The following is a 15,400-nucleotide window of genomic DNA, read 5'->3' on the forward strand; positions in this document are numbered from 1 at the left end:
AAATTTTAATGATTTCTCTCGAACCTTATATTAATAAACTGATTTCTAATAAAAAATTATTACACATATACTAATTACTTATTATACTATAATAATATGTCTTAAATACTTTAAATTTCTAGAATTATTTTGTATTATTAATTGAAGAGTAAATTATTATAAGTATAAGAAATAATAAACAGATAGATATAACCCGAAATAACCCAGATATAAGTATATTTTATGTATTATTTGGGTTATATAGTAATAAGAAATATTCAATTCATTATAATTTTATTTTATACTGAATATGTCTATATGGTTAATTAAAAAGAGTAAATTAAAGTAAATTAGTCTGTTTGAACAAATCTACAGCTAATTTCTAATCTTAATTATCTAAAAAATAAGATCATCTGAAGGATATAAGTACCAGCTGCTGAAATAGCTAGAAGCGGATTAAATGATACTTATGTTGCTTTGCTGGTGTAGGACCCATCATTAGACAGCATCTTTGCCAATTCAGTATTGTTTGCCAGTCGCTTTGTTTGTAATTCTTGCCCTCTTTCTTATTTTTTTATTGAATTCAGAAGATAGATTTTTTCATTAATAGTGAATTCTTTTATTAAGTCTTCAAAATAATTTTCAAATGCTATAGTTTGATAACTATTAATTATACTTCTATACTGTTCTTTTGCTTTTACAATATGCGATATTTATGTTTATTTAGTTTATTCGGGTTATATAGACATTTTGATCATAATTTATACTGCTATTTATATGTTTCTGTATTAATTATACTTAATTATAAGTATAACTATAAAGAATAAATTAATTTATAATTATAAAAGAATAAAAATAAATTTCATTTTGGAATATTCCTTATATAAATATATGCAGAATTATATTACAGAAGTATTCTGAGACTAAAATCAATATATACACTATAATATAAGTATTACATATACTATAATAGTATATTTATAGTAATATCTGATTATCGTGTAGTATTATAAAGTTACTTTATATGGCATATTCTGCTTTTGCTCCTAATAGTCAGTATTATTAAGTTGCTATAGTCTCTTCTAAAAATATAAAAACCCAGTTTATACTGTATATGTGATAAGTATATGTTATTTACTGAATATTTGGTTATGTGTTTTTTAATAAACTGTTTTCTATTAAAAATGGTATAATAATTACTATTATGATGTTATAAATATTTCATTTTTTCATTTTTTCATTTTTTTTAAAAGTGTAAATTTATAATTATTTATTATAGTAAATTATTAATATGAACGAGTTAAGAACAGAAAATAAGAAAAATAAAAAAAATAAAATATTTAATTATAACGATACCACACAGACACGCAGTGATTCTACTAAACCAAAGGCATGAATTACTGAAGTATATATTCAAACTAGGAGTAACTAGCACATACATAAATAAATCACGGTGGATTTAAAAAGACAATTCAAGCTTAAGGACTACTAGGACTATAAATATATGCGTACATTTTGATATTCTAATTATTGATTCACTACAGGCACAGACCATACTCTTAGCGGTAACATTATCTTGTATGAAGTAATGAAAGAATTAGTGCGATAATAATTTATGAATGAACAATCATTTAGGATATAGATTGAATTTCTGAGTTTATAATAGAGTATAACTCGAATATAAGAGTTTCTGAAATTTATTTTTATTCCCTGTGAACTATGCATAATTTATTAAAAATAAAATATTATTTATGCCTTACAAAGAATAACTTAATTATATCAATACTTTATACACATAGTATAATAAGTAATAAATAATAGACAGTGTGTAATAAGTAGTAATATATTTATTATCTATTTTTATGACTACTTTATAACCATAGTATAATAAGTAATAAACTAATAACCCAATGAGTTATAATTATTATTAATAACACAGTGTATAATAAGTAATAATATATTTATTATTTTAGAGTTATAGTGTGTAAAGTAATAATAATTTATGAACAGTTTTATTCTTTAAAATATTTTAATAAGTATTTATTATGCATAGTGTACAAAGTATTAATAAATCTATTTACCATAACTTATTACACAATGAACATGACTTATTACACAATATATCACTATTAATACTATACACTATAACTTATTACACAATATATCATTATTAATACTATACACTATAACTTATTACACAATGAATATAACTTATTACACACCATACACTACTTATTACACATAATGTATAATATACCATTACTTATTACACATCATACACTACTTATTACACATATATCATTATTTACTCCTTCTATTATTACTTCCTACTATTAGTACTATTTACTCCTTCCTCCTTCCCCCTTCTACTATTACTCCTTGTGTATGTCTGTATTCCTTATTCATCGAAGGCGACTTGGTCTAGTGGTATGATTCCTGCTTTGGGTGCAGGAGGTCCCGGGTTCAATTCCCGGAGTTGCCCTTTCTTTTTATTTTTTCTTCTTTTTTTATTTTTTTATTTTTTCTTTTTTTATTTTTAATGAGCAAACCTCAGATGAAGCCAGAAATGACCCCTAAACCCGAAATTAACTCACATTTATACGATTTATCAGTAATAAAGTCAGAATTAGATGAAATACTCATAGAATACTTAAAAGAATCAGAAAATTACAAAGAATCCACTTTATTAGTAAATATAAAATTACTTATCGGTATATGTGTAACAAGTCTTGCTATAATTATATTTTTATTAACCCATAAAAATATTTTTAATATCCAGGACCCTTTAATTATCGCACTAATAATAATGTTCTGGGTGCTCACTTATTCTGAGACATTTATCATAAAGTTTTGTTATTTTTATACTTTTAGTGGGTGTAAAAATCGCACAAAATTAAATGTGCTAACCACCATAAGTAATACACACCCTGTATATACTGTACTATTATATACGGGAGAGAAGAAAATTCCAATTAAAGTATCCACGGATATAAGAATATTATACAAGGACAACTTATTAGACGTACGTAAATTCACAGGAATAATAAAGGACTGTTTAATAAGCAATAAATAGTACACATAGTGTAATAAGTAATACATAGTAGTATATGTGTAATAAGTAATACAATAAAAATAGAAGAAGAAATAGTAGTATATGTGTGATAAGTAATGCATAGCAGTATATAGTAGTATATGTGTAATAAATAGTAGTATAAGAGTAATAAGTTATAGTATATGTGTTATAAGTTATAGTATATGTGTGATAAGTTATATTTAGTGGTGTATGTGTAATAAGTTATATTTAGTGGTGTATGTGTAATAAGTAATAATATATGTGTAATAAGTTATAGTTATTTATTATGTATTGTGTAATAAGTAATAATATATGTGTTATAAGTTATAGTTATTTATTATGTATTGTGTAATAAGTTATAGAATATGTGTAATAAGTTATAGTATATGTGTAATAAATAGTACTGTATGTGTAATAAGTTATAGTTATTTATTATACTGTGTGTAATAAGTTATACCTGTTCTATTTTTGGTGTATTTCTGTTCTATTTATGGTATACTTCTATTGTTTATTACTATTTATTATTCTATGTGTGATAAGTTATAGTATATGTGTAATAAGTTATAGTTATTTATTACACACTGTGTATTATATTATTCTTGTTTTATATTTCTTCTGGTGTTTTATTTTTATTATTGTTCTTTTTATTTATTACTCTATCACTACTATATCCTGCTACACTCTCTTATTTATTATACTATGTATACTATTTATTATTTATTACACACTGTCTTATATATTATTTTTATTTTTTTATTTATATGAATATATTCTGGTTACTCCTCTGCATTACCGTATGCGTATGCGAGACATTCGATATCTCCAGTGAGAGCACCTTCACACTCGGACTGCAATTAATAGAGAATAAAAGTACAAGAATAGAATTATCATTAAATAATAATTCTAATACAAATATTCAGTTAAAGGACCCTTCTAATAAGGTTATACGCTCATTTAATAATGACTCAGATATGAACATCTCATTTATACCTAAAGTATCTGGTGAGTATACGATAACAGTAAATAACCATAAATTAAACAAATTATTATTTACTGTGGTACTACCACAAGCGGATGAGGGACCATTTGCATCACAAGTAGAGGTAAACTTAGGGAAGGACTTAGAGGACTCATTAAGAAGGATAATTGACTCACATAAATTATTACTGACACGGCAGAAGGAGCACTTAGATAAAGCAAGGAGTACTAAGAGTTGGATTAAGAAGCTTACACTGTTAGAAGTAGGCTTATGCTTACTTGCACTGTATTATGTACAGAGTGAAGCAGTAAAGACATTCTATAGTACAAGGAAGGTATAAATAAATAGTATATAACATAACTTATTACACATAGAATAAAACTTATTACACATAGAATAAAATATAATAACGTATAGAGTGAAATATAGTACACATAGAGTGAAATATAAAGTAAGACTTATTACGTATATAACATAACTTATTATACATATAGTAAAACTTATTACACATAAAGTATAACTTATTACACATATAGTAAAATATAGTACACATAGCATATAAGACTTATTACAGATAAAGTACATAACTTGTTACACACAGTATAAGACTTATTACACATAGAATAAGACTTATTATACATATAACATAACTTATTACACATAAAGTACATAATTTATTACACACAGTATAAAACTTATTACACATAACACAGTATATTAACACAGTATATTAACACATTATATAATAACGTATAGTATAAGACTGTTATTTATTATTACTACACATATACTATAACTTATTACACAATATATCAATATTAACATAACTTATTACTCTACTACTATTATATTTTATTATTTATTACTCTACTTCTATTATTTATTACTCTACTTCTATTATATTATATTACTTATTATATATTTACTACTATATATTTATGAAATAACGGAATGTAAAATTTTATGACAAAAAAAGAAGAGAAGAGTATTTCATACGAGATGAGAAGTATCCGCGTACCATCCAGGAAAATGAAAGCAGTAAAGGAGATGTGGATGAAAATATACACACCAATTGTTATGCAGTGTAAATTAGAAATAAGGATGAACCTGTCTACACAGTGCATAGACATAAGGACGTGTAAAGAGACACTCAGTCCAGTCGCCATTCAAAGAGCAGAAGAGTTCATTAATGCGATAACCCTGGGATTCTCACCAGAAGATGCCTTATCTATACTAAGGGATGACTCCCTGTACGTTAACTGCTTCTCATTAGAGGATGTAAGGATACTCCGACACCATCACATAGGAAGAGCGATCGGGAGGATCGCTGGTTCAAAAGGGAAGGTTAAGAATAATTTAGAGTTAATCACAAGTACACGGATAGTAATAGAGGACAAGAACATAAGGGTATTAGGCACAGCAGAGAATATATCATTAGTAAGGACGGCTGTAAGTAAATTAATTATGGGATCACAGCCAGCGAAAGTATGTTCGGACTTAAGGATTATTTCAAAGAAAGTACAGGAAAGATTGTAAAACCGGGTTAAATCGGGTTATTACCACAAATAAAAATATAATATTCTATGTGTGATAAGTTATAGTATACTGTATTAATAATGATATATTATGTAATAAGTTATGGTGTATAGTATTAATAGTGATGTTGTATGCTAAGAATAGCATTTGTTAGCATGACATGAGTTATTGTAATGTTTACATAAACACGACAATACAGATTAGATCAGAAATTATTGTTGACACAACAAGTCAACATAAATTAAATTGATTTTACGGTCTATAAATACGTATACAAATTCAATAAAAGTCAAAGTTTAAGAATGCCTTTTCCTAAGAAAACAACTAGTAATATATTAATAGTGATATGTTATGTAATAAGTTATAGTATACTGTATTAATAATGATACATTATGTAATAAGTTATATCCTATGTGTAATAAGTTATATTAATAGTGATGTATTATGTAATAAGTTGTGTTCATTGTGTAATAAGTTATGTTCATTGTGTAATAAGTTATAATAATATCTGTTTATTCCTTAAAGACTTAGACATACGAAAACTTGTTCTTTATTGAAAACCCAAAACTCTTAAATAGTTTTAACTCCAATTACTTATGATATCAATATAACCACTGCCACCAATGATGGATGTTCATATATTAATATCATACTTAACCATTGCTCATCTGGATCTAACTATCCCAAACTAACAGTATTATTAAAATAATAAATTATTCATAATTTCTTTTGTTTCAGTAGGGAATATTCCAAATATACTCATAATAATTATAAATATTATTATAAATATTATTATAAAAATAATTAATACTTTTTTAAATTTATGCGTAGTAACTGGAACAACTGTCTCATTAATACTTAAAGCAGTTGTCCCATTAATAATTGAAATATTTAGTTCTATTGAAGTTAAATACTTCTTAACTACGTTATTCTTAAACTTATTAGCAGTAAGTCCATTTCGGGTTATATCAACAAATATACGAGGTTTAAAAAATCTATTCTGAATATTACATACTCTTTCATTAATATTTAATAAGTTATTTAAGTGTCTTTTAAGGCAATTTATACTATCTTCTTTAGTTTCAGTGTCTATTTCATCGTAATATATAGAGGTATCATAATATACTCCGTAGTATAATCCACGAATTGTATGAAATAAATACCTTGCATTATCTTGTTTAATATTATCACGGATTGAATCATATATTGAATCGTTTAAAAATATAGAAAATTCTTTAGCACTCCACTTATCTATCCTTGTAAGTAATTGCAATGATTTAATATCATCTTTACTTAACCCTAAACTACTTGCATTTGATTGTTTTGTCTCGTTATCATCCTCATCAACTATAGTTAAATTATCACCATGTTTCATTAGTATATCTAATGCTCTCTGTAATCTAGAATATTTTTTAGATTGTGTTAACTTGCATAGTTTAATCATTGCATCTTCTGAAGTCATTTTATCATCTAGTTCTTGTATATTCATGCTCTTACATAATATCTTAATAGAAGAATCAAAGAATTTCTTTCTTAATATATAAGTATTCGCCATAATGGCATGATTATTTCCCATTAGTCTATAAAATGCTGCTTTTTTATCTTCACTGTCTAATTCGTCTGCTGCTTCTTTAATTATATCTATAACTATATCTGTCTGTTTTATAGATTCTATTATTTTATCTGTTATAGTATCTTCATTATATTCAATATCATTAGAAATAATTCTATTATATATTTTCATATACAGTATATTATATGCTAGCCTTTCTAATGGTTCTGGTGAATCTATGAATATTCTTTTTTTTTTGTTAACTTCTGTTACTATGTCGTATAATGTGTTTATATCTTTATCCTTTTCCATTATTCTTTGCTTACTGAATTTATTCTCTACTTGTTTTCTTAATTCATCCGCATCAATATTATATGTCATATAAATTTTAATAATATTCTTTATATTTATACAGTAAAAACGGAAAAATATAAATTATTTATAAAGTTCTTATTTAAATATTACGTTAATCATTAACAGACTTTAATTAATAAATATTTTATTGGTGTATATAATTAATTCTAAGTGAGTACTCTACTGGATATACTGCTAGTAATATAAGTACTATTATAGTATAATATATCATATTAATATATGATGACACCACCACACAGACATGGGCCATGAGGGCATTCTGTCAGTGTACTATCTTGTACAGTGATACTGCCTAGGCAATGTGTGTTGGTATCTCTGAGTTAATATATCAACATATGATTGTTTAACTGGAGTACATCCCCTAATTTAGGGGTGATTATGGGAAGCATTGATGGGTAACTTCAGTACTAGGCCTAACTCAGTCGTATTATTAATACTCCGTGTCTATGCTGGCTTAGACTGTTTCTTAATACAATAAAGAGACCTCTTCATTGACTTTCTTCTTTATTTTGGCTACGTGGCAGAGCGGTGGTGTTACTCCCTTGTGAGTACGTTAATAATAAATAGAAGTTTACACTTACAAGGAGAAGGGGAAAATCAACTGTGTAATAAGTTATGATATAGTGTAATAAGTTGTGTTCATTATGTAATAAGTTATGGTGTATAGTATTAATATTGATATATTGTGTAATAAGTTATAGTGTATTATATGGTGTATTATGATGTATTGTGCAATAAGTTATATTAATAGTGATGTATTATGTAATAAGTTATGTACAATGTGTAATAAGTTATATTCATTGTGTAATAAGTTGATATTCATTGTGTAATAAGTTGTGTTCACTGTGTAATAAGTTGTGTTTATTTTTATTAATAAAATTTTATTCAGGTACCGGATACTTCTTCGTTAAATTGAAAATATTTTGTATAATATTTTTTATGCCCTCCTGATTTAAAATATCCTCGGATATAATCCAGTCCTTAACTGACTTATGCTTACTCCGTGCACTGACCGTGTCCTGTAACAGCATAATTGCAGTGTGCACCATATCACACACTAAATACGTATCACCCTCTTTAAACCCCCGTGTGGTAATCGCGTACACACCCAGCCGTATACCAGACGGCTTAAATAAACACGATTTATCACGGGGTACACTGTTCTTGTTTATATTTATGCCTAAATAGTCACAGAATGACTCAACCTCCTGGCCACTCACGCCCTTACTGTGTAAGTCTATTATTACCATATGGTTAACAGTAGAATCAGTCACTACGCTGTAATTACGCTGCTTAAAGTAGTCACACATTATACGGGCATTACTCACCACCTGCTTACAGTACGTTATAAATTCAGGCTGTTTAGCCATATACATACTGTGGGATATGCCTGCAATCGTATGGTTATGCGGACCACCCTGTATTAACGGAAATACGGCCAGGTTCATTTTATTATCTAAATCATGAGTGGTCCCATTAACTGTAACACACTTCCTGTACATAATAATGGCACCACGTGGTCCCCTTAACCCCTTATGCGTAGTAGTCATAACTACATCACAGTGTATAAATGGGTTATTCATTAGCTTAGATGCAATTAGTGCTGATATATGAGAGATGTCTGCGTATAAGAATGCCTTGTCTGTGACTATCCCTCTGAGCAGTGCATAATTTATATCTTGTGAGTGTGCACTGTACCCGCATATAAGTACTTCTGGGGATACTTCATTAAACCGTGTACGTATATGATTATAGTCTAAATATCCATTAGCATCCACTTCATACGGGTGGGATGAGAAGTATACGCTTGTACCGGACACTTTTCTTGTTTTAGTTTGGAATCCGTGTGTTAAATGGCCACCTGCTGGCAGGTTCATTCCCATGATCTTACCGCCTGGTGTGACCATGGCTGAGTATGCTGATAAATTAGCGATACTTCCTGAGTAGGACTGTACGCACACTCCCCATACGGATGGGTCTAATTCAAATAGGGCCAGTATACGGTCCTTACACTGGCTTTCTATTATGTCTATATATTTAGTACCACCGTAGTATCTTGCACCTACTTTACCCTCTGAGTATTTATTGGTTAGGAGTGATCCTGAGTACTTGTATACTCCTGGGAATACGTAATTCTCACTTGCAATTAGTGTGATGGAGGTTCTTTGCCTGTTCTCTTCTTGTATGACGTACTCATCTAATTCACTGTCCTGTAGAATACTCATTAAAAATAAAAAATAATTTCATTATATATCAGAAGACTATTAAGTAATAGTGCAGTATATAATAATTAGTATACTATGTGTAATATATTATATACTTAATTTATACATATTTATTCTATTAATTAGTATACTATGTGTATTATATTCTATTTATTACTCTGTGTGTATTATATTCTATTAATTAGTATACTATGTGTAATATATTATGTACTTATTATGATAACAGATATATTATTAATTAGTATACTATGTGTATTATATTCTATTTATTACTCTATGTGTATTATATTCTATTATAATTTATAACAGTCTTTCTCTAATACGCCCATTTCTTTAAGAATGCCTCCATACGCCCCTTTCCTGTCTCCGCCCACTGAATGTACAAATGAATCTGGTCCACACACTAAATATACAACAGGCTTATTAATAATTAGTCTAATTATATCTTGTATATTACTAATTATATCTGTGTGCTGTATATTATGACTAATTATATCATAATACGTTATATTACCATGATTAATTAAAGGGACCTTCTGTGACTTACTGTTATAAACATATATAAAAATAAAATTAGGGTTAGTCGGGTTATTATGATTAAGTAATTGTAACATCGGAGTAATCCCCGTACCAGCACTTATCATACATACGGTATTATATTCTGTACTGTCGTATAACTTATTACATACTGTAGTATAATTAGTACTTGTTATACTATTAGTACTATATCCTGTACTATCATTATTACATAACTTATTACATATACTATTATTATTAGTACTTGTTATACTATGTGTACTATATATTGAATATTTGTGTATGTACCATATAACCCGTATCTCACTGCCCTCCTTTAATTTGCTTAATTGTGGTGTGAACATCTCCCTGTCCCCGGCCTCTTCGTATATCTTAATTATGCACTCAATTACACCACCACTAAAATTAACAGGGGAATACGGCCGTGTAAGTGACTGACCAAGTATGCCCAGCCGTACTGTATAAAAAGGGATGGGACTTGATGCATCCCCTATAAATATCTTATACAGATAGATATTCTCTGCTATACACTCAATCCCATTGATTATTCCTACTTTCTCAGTTATGCCATTATTTGTATAAGACATACTGCGTAATTGCTTAAAAGTTTTTTACTTTTTATGTTTATGCCTGTAATTATTAATTAGTACGCATTGTGTAATAAGTTTTGTATATTTATTATACATTACACACTAATTAATATATTATTTTCAGTTGTATGCGTAATAAATAATGATTAATATAATAAGATTGTATTATTATGATTTATATAATAAATTGTTTATTTGAATTTTCACAGGAAATGGAATTCCGGGTTAAAGAAGAGAACACGCACAGGAATAATGAAGGACAAGGACAAGATACAAATACAATTATGGAAGTACTTAATGGAGCAGTATTAATATGTAAAGGATACTCACAGAATAAATGGGTGCTCCATAAGAAGTATAAATCATTCGCAGTGAATGAGCACTTATTTAAAAGAGGGGCATTCATTGGGTACACAGAAGAAGAAAGCCTTTGCTTAGTGAGGTACGTAAAGGGCAGAGAAGATACAATTATTAGTCAGGTTGAGTCTTATGCTATATTTGGTACTGTTATATTTTACATATTAGGAAAGACCGTTATAAAAATAGACATAACCACAGGAGATAAAAAAGTTTTAATAGATAATAATGAAAATATAGGAATATCAAAAATTTTATTATGTGAAAGTACGTTATTAATAATTTCTGACAAGGTTATTCATAAATTAGAGGTAAACACGAATATTTATACTAAATTAAGGCTAAAAGTGAGTTTAGACCATAAAACAGGGGAAGTGGTTAAATTAAAGGACAAGATACATTTAGTGGTGAGTTGTATGAAAGGGAATGTGTACGTATTTGATAGTCATAAGATGGAAATAATCAGGAGTATGAAGTATTTCGGGGCACGTATTAATGCGATTCGGGTTTTGGCATCCTGAATCGACTGTGTTATTCATACTGACAGTGGCTGGTGAATTATTAGATGTGGACTATTTGAACAACAGAGTACTAAAAAGGCACTCATTCCCAGTGGATGATTATACGAGGGCTGTCTCCATAAATGGGAAATCAATCGCATTTATATCCACAAGTAAAATAACTGTATACTCACCGTATAATAGTAGTATTAGGACAATATACAGGAGTTGTATGGAGGGACGCAGTGATTATTCTTATATCTCTATTATTACAACGAGCATACAGAATGACCCTGAAAAAAAACCGTTAAATCTACAGATATCTGGGAATATAACGGATTTTAAGAGCAACCCATCAAGTATACCTGAAATACATAAAAGACACCAACAGTTCCAGCCAGAATAGACTAACCCCAGAATATACACATACAGTAACCAGTGCTAAGAGTACTGCAGTAACCAGTGCACAGACTAATAATACAGTAACCAGTGCACAGAAGAGTACTAACCAGGACATACTCAGAAACCCACAGTACACCGATAATTTATACAAAGAATTCGAAATATTCAAGGAGTCAGTGCATAGAATACAGTCAGAAGTACTAAAAGAAGTCTTCCTAATGAAAAAACGGTTGGATAAAATTGAAGAATCACTCTCAAAATGACCAAGTGGTTTATTATCTATTTTAACAGACACTTCCGTAATAAAAAGGCATCTTTAGGATATACATTTGTGTAATAATTAGTGATAAGCTTCACCAGCTTAAACCCGGACTTGTAATAAAATTCAATCGCACGGAGGTTAGACGTCTGTACATGAAGAAAAATATGAGAAATACCGTACGCCACAGAAATAGAAATGATTTCTTTAATGAGACTCTTCCCATGACCCAGTCCTTGATACTTCTCAAGGACTCCCAGTAGAATAATGTACATGAACTTGTCATTTTCAAACTTATTAATGCCGAAGCACTCACACGCTGGCACTGCACTGTGCGGTGACCCAGTTAAATCTACAGTCTGTGCCGTTGACAGCCTAAGTGCCACAAGACCAATAATTGCATCTGTCCCGGAGGTGCACAGGATTTGGAGGAACGTGTTCCTAGAGAATAACTTGCCGTAGAAATCATGATTATATACAACAGGAAATATTTGAGTTATGACCTCTTTAATCTCGTCTAATTTATCAGGATCGGCTGGTATTATGTACGATTCATTTTGCAGTGCGTCTACTGCCACGTGCGTGTGCTTGTGTAAGTCAGCCATGCGTGTTTATTAAAACAAAAATATTTATGTGAGATATAACCAGGGATAAGATGAAGTACATAAATATAACGGGTAATTAAGTGGCATGTGTGATATATTCGGGTTATATCGGGTGTGTACGCATGTACGCATAAAAATATTTATGGAATATTCGGGTTATATTCGGGTTATTTATAACGTGGTTTAGTGTAAGTGTGTAAAGTAGTTTATTAGTACGGGTGTATACGGGATATACGTAGTAAACCAAGGAATTCGGGTTATGGTGGGGAGGTGTTTATTATTTATTCTGTATGCGAATAAAAATTTGCACATAATATATTTATGAAGGAAGAGTGCATAATTTGCTATGATACGTATACCACAGGGGTAGTCACTGAGTGTGGGCACAGGTGCTGTTTAAAGTGTGGGTTACGGTATAAATTTATAAGTAATAAGTCAGGGTGTCCAATCTGTCTTAGAGAGGTGGCTGATGAAGAATTACTGTTTCGCATGGTGAGGAGTCCCGGGGAGAGATTCATTAATACGGAAGAGTCTTATATCTGGGCTAATTCTATTGTGTGCAAACCCGAGGAGATTGAAGAGATTGAAGGATTGCTTACTCGGTCCTGTAAATTGTGTAAGACAGAGTTCTATGACAGTGAAACACTAATGGCTCATTATACAGCCAAGCATAAAAGGTACTTATGTGAACTGTGCGTACAGTACAGATGTGAATTTCCGTCTGAGTATATCGTGTACAGTTTAGCAGAATTAAATACGCACAGGACAGAGAAGACCATAGGAAATGGCCATCCTAGCTGTGGGTTCTGTAGGGAGCGGTTTTATACACCAGAGATCTTAATGAAGCACTGCAGAAAGGCCCATGAATTATGCTATTTGTGTGAGAGACTTGGCAAGAAGAACGAGTACTACAAGAACTATAAGGAATTAGAAGGACACTTTAAGAAAGCACACTATACATGCGATGAGAAAATGTGTTTAGATGCCAGGTGCTATGCATTTATTGATGAAATTGAGTTGGCAGCGCATAAAGTCAGCACACACCCCGTCAAAAAAGAACGAATCAGAATTCCGATACTCTCCTCAGTGCACGCGCATAAGAAGACAGCCGTAAAAGAAGACGTATACAAAAAAGGAAGAAACCCGAATGAACCCGGAAATGAGTCCAGTGCAGAGAGTGCACCCCAGGACAGGAATACTCCAGAAGTACCAAAGCACTTGAACAGAGAAGAGTTATTAAAGAAAAGGAACATGAAAGAAAAGTATACAAATATGATCAGTCGGTCGTATACATCACCAAGGGACGTAGTGCTATTAACAGAGAAATACGACAGAGTGGAAATAGGACTGGACGAGTTTGTTGGTCAAATAAGAGCCATCCTTGGTGATACGAAAACAATCGAGTTCATTGAAAGGGTTTCAACATACTTAATGCCAGACAGGACAGAAGACATTAAAGTGAACTTCCCGAAGATCAGAAGATCAATTGAATTTGCACCAACCCCACAGAAATCACCACACGCCAAGAACCAGCCACAGAAGAGTGCCGGGTCACCACAGGAACAGAAAAAAGAAGAATCACCAAGTGGGTACACAATCAACCCACAGAAGAATCCACTTGAATGTGCGTATACAACAGCCCATAAGAAGGACTTAAACCCACCCAAGCAGAAACCTGCACTGAAAGTGTCTTGGTCCTCAGCACACACAATTTCCGGGTGGAGTAACAAACCCGGGGCAGCCACAAAGCCCACCCCAATTTCAAAAATTGAGATAAAATTACCCACAGCAATTAAAAAGGACTCTTCGAAGGCACCGAATGACAAGGAGACTGCCCCTACAAGAAGACACCGCGTATTTGAAATTAAATGAATAAAATTAATAGAATGAATAACCAACAGATTTTAAGAATTATTCTGATGATTGGTTAGGCAGATCATTGGTGCTTTAGATATAATCTATAAATGAAGAAGTGTAATTATAAGTCATGAATATAAGAGGTACACGATTATCCATAAAATTATGGTTTACTGCTATTTGCATGTGCTTTATAGTGACAGGGCGTGTATACGCAATGGATGATAAAGAATTAAAACTGAAGTACAGTGGGCTAGACCATAATAAAGTGGAAGAATTAGAGAACAAGCCAAAGGATGAACTAAAGCATGAATTAGAAGTTAAGAAGACAGAAGTTAATTTGATAAAGGATTTACTTAACATGCCCAGTGGATCAGAAGATACTGATGATAGTATGCAAGAATCAATGCCCAGTGGATCAGAAGATAATGATGATAGTATGCAAGAATTAATAGGCAGTGGATCAGGAGATAATGAGAATATGTCAGAACTAATGGGCAGTGCATCAGAAGATAATGAAGATGCAGATAAGAAGAAACCAAATGCATTAGAAAATGGATCTGCTGAACCAACT

The 15,400-nt window shown here is 30.4% G+C and overlaps 11 protein-coding genes and 1 non-coding gene across 12 annotated transcripts; 7 read left to right on the top strand and 5 right to left on the bottom strand.

The window, feature by feature from the left end:
• Positions 1-1,506: 1,506 nt before the first annotated feature.
• On the bottom strand, positions 1,507-1,704 carry NEPG_02065 (uncharacterized protein; the record flags this gene model as incomplete). The annotated part of the gene is made up of 1 exon (XM_013204438.1): positions 1,507-1,704. The coding sequence occupies one exon, from the start codon at positions 1,702-1,704 to the stop codon at positions 1,507-1,509; it is 198 nt and encodes a 65-aa protein (XP_013059892.1).
• A 685-nt stretch (positions 1,705-2,389) lies between these two features.
• NEPG_02718 lies at positions 2,390-2,461 on the top strand. Its single transcript has one exon. It is a non-coding gene; the product is annotated as a tRNA-Pro (tRNA).
• A 57-nt stretch (positions 2,462-2,518) lies between these two features.
• On the top strand, positions 2,519-3,197 carry NEPG_02066 (uncharacterized protein; the record flags this gene model as incomplete). Its single annotated transcript, XM_013204439.1, has 1 exon — positions 2,519-3,197. The coding sequence occupies one exon, from the start codon at positions 2,519-2,521 to the stop codon at positions 3,050-3,052; it is 534 nt and encodes a 177-aa protein (XP_013059893.1). The 3' UTR covers positions 3,053-3,197.
• Positions 3,198-3,813: 616 nt separating this feature from the next.
• NEPG_02067 (uncharacterized protein) lies at positions 3,814-4,377 on the top strand (the record flags this gene model as incomplete). Its single annotated transcript, XM_013204440.1, has 1 exon — positions 3,814-4,377. One exon carries the CDS (start codon positions 3,814-3,816, stop codon positions 4,369-4,371), a length of 558 nt encoding a protein of 185 aa, XP_013059894.1. The 3' UTR covers positions 4,372-4,377.
• Positions 4,378-4,994: 617 nt separating this feature from the next.
• Positions 4,995-5,594, top strand: NEPG_02068 (uncharacterized protein; the record flags this gene model as incomplete). The annotated part of the gene is made up of 1 exon (XM_013204441.1): positions 4,995-5,594. The coding sequence occupies one exon, from the start codon at positions 4,995-4,997 to the stop codon at positions 5,565-5,567; it is 573 nt and encodes a 190-aa protein (XP_013059895.1). The 3' UTR covers positions 5,568-5,594.
• A 673-nt stretch (positions 5,595-6,267) lies between these two features.
• Positions 6,268-7,500, bottom strand: NEPG_02069 (uncharacterized protein; the record flags this gene model as incomplete). The annotated part of the gene is made up of 1 exon (XM_013204442.1): positions 6,268-7,500. The coding sequence occupies one exon, from the start codon at positions 7,498-7,500 to the stop codon at positions 6,268-6,270; it is 1,233 nt and encodes a 410-aa protein (XP_013059896.1).
• Positions 7,501-8,347: 847 nt separating this feature from the next.
• Positions 8,348-9,719, bottom strand: NEPG_02070 (serine hydroxymethyltransferase; the record flags this gene model as incomplete). Its single annotated transcript, XM_013204443.1, has 1 exon — positions 8,348-9,719. The coding sequence occupies one exon, from the start codon at positions 9,717-9,719 to the stop codon at positions 8,376-8,378; it is 1,344 nt and encodes a 447-aa protein (XP_013059897.1). The 3' UTR covers positions 8,348-8,375.
• A 281-nt stretch (positions 9,720-10,000) lies between these two features.
• Positions 10,001-10,843, bottom strand: NEPG_02071 (uncharacterized protein; the record flags this gene model as incomplete). The annotated part of the gene is made up of 1 exon (XM_013204444.1): positions 10,001-10,843. One exon carries the CDS (start codon positions 10,841-10,843, stop codon positions 10,013-10,015), a length of 831 nt encoding a protein of 276 aa, XP_013059898.1. The 3' UTR covers positions 10,001-10,012.
• A 215-nt stretch (positions 10,844-11,058) lies between these two features.
• Positions 11,059-11,724, top strand: NEPG_02072 (uncharacterized protein; the record flags this gene model as incomplete). Its single annotated transcript, XM_013204445.1, has 1 exon — positions 11,059-11,724. The coding sequence occupies one exon, from the start codon at positions 11,059-11,061 to the stop codon at positions 11,722-11,724; it is 666 nt and encodes a 221-aa protein (XP_013059899.1).
• On the top strand, positions 11,699-12,109 carry NEPG_02073 (uncharacterized protein; the record flags this gene model as incomplete). The annotated part of the gene is made up of 1 exon (XM_013204446.1): positions 11,699-12,109. The coding sequence occupies one exon, from the start codon at positions 11,699-11,701 to the stop codon at positions 12,107-12,109; it is 411 nt and encodes a 136-aa protein (XP_013059900.1).
• A 262-nt stretch (positions 12,110-12,371) lies between these two features.
• NEPG_02074 (uncharacterized protein) lies at positions 12,372-12,969 on the bottom strand (the record flags this gene model as incomplete). The annotated part of the gene is made up of 1 exon (XM_013204447.1): positions 12,372-12,969. The coding sequence occupies one exon, from the start codon at positions 12,967-12,969 to the stop codon at positions 12,385-12,387; it is 585 nt and encodes a 194-aa protein (XP_013059901.1). The 3' UTR covers positions 12,372-12,384.
• A 321-nt stretch (positions 12,970-13,290) lies between these two features.
• Positions 13,291-14,853, top strand: NEPG_02075 (uncharacterized protein; the record flags this gene model as incomplete). Its single annotated transcript, XM_013204448.1, has 1 exon — positions 13,291-14,853. One exon carries the CDS (start codon positions 13,291-13,293, stop codon positions 14,839-14,841), a length of 1,551 nt encoding a protein of 516 aa, XP_013059902.1. The 3' UTR covers positions 14,842-14,853.
• Between the last annotated feature and the right edge of the window lie 547 nt (positions 14,854-15,400).

The sequence above is a fragment of the Nematocida parisii genome (genome assembly GCF_000250985.1).
Source record: "Nematocida parisii ERTm1 unplaced genomic scaffold supercont1.5, whole genome shotgun sequence".
NCBI classification, from domain to species: domain Eukaryota; kingdom Fungi; phylum Microsporidia; genus Nematocida; species Nematocida parisii.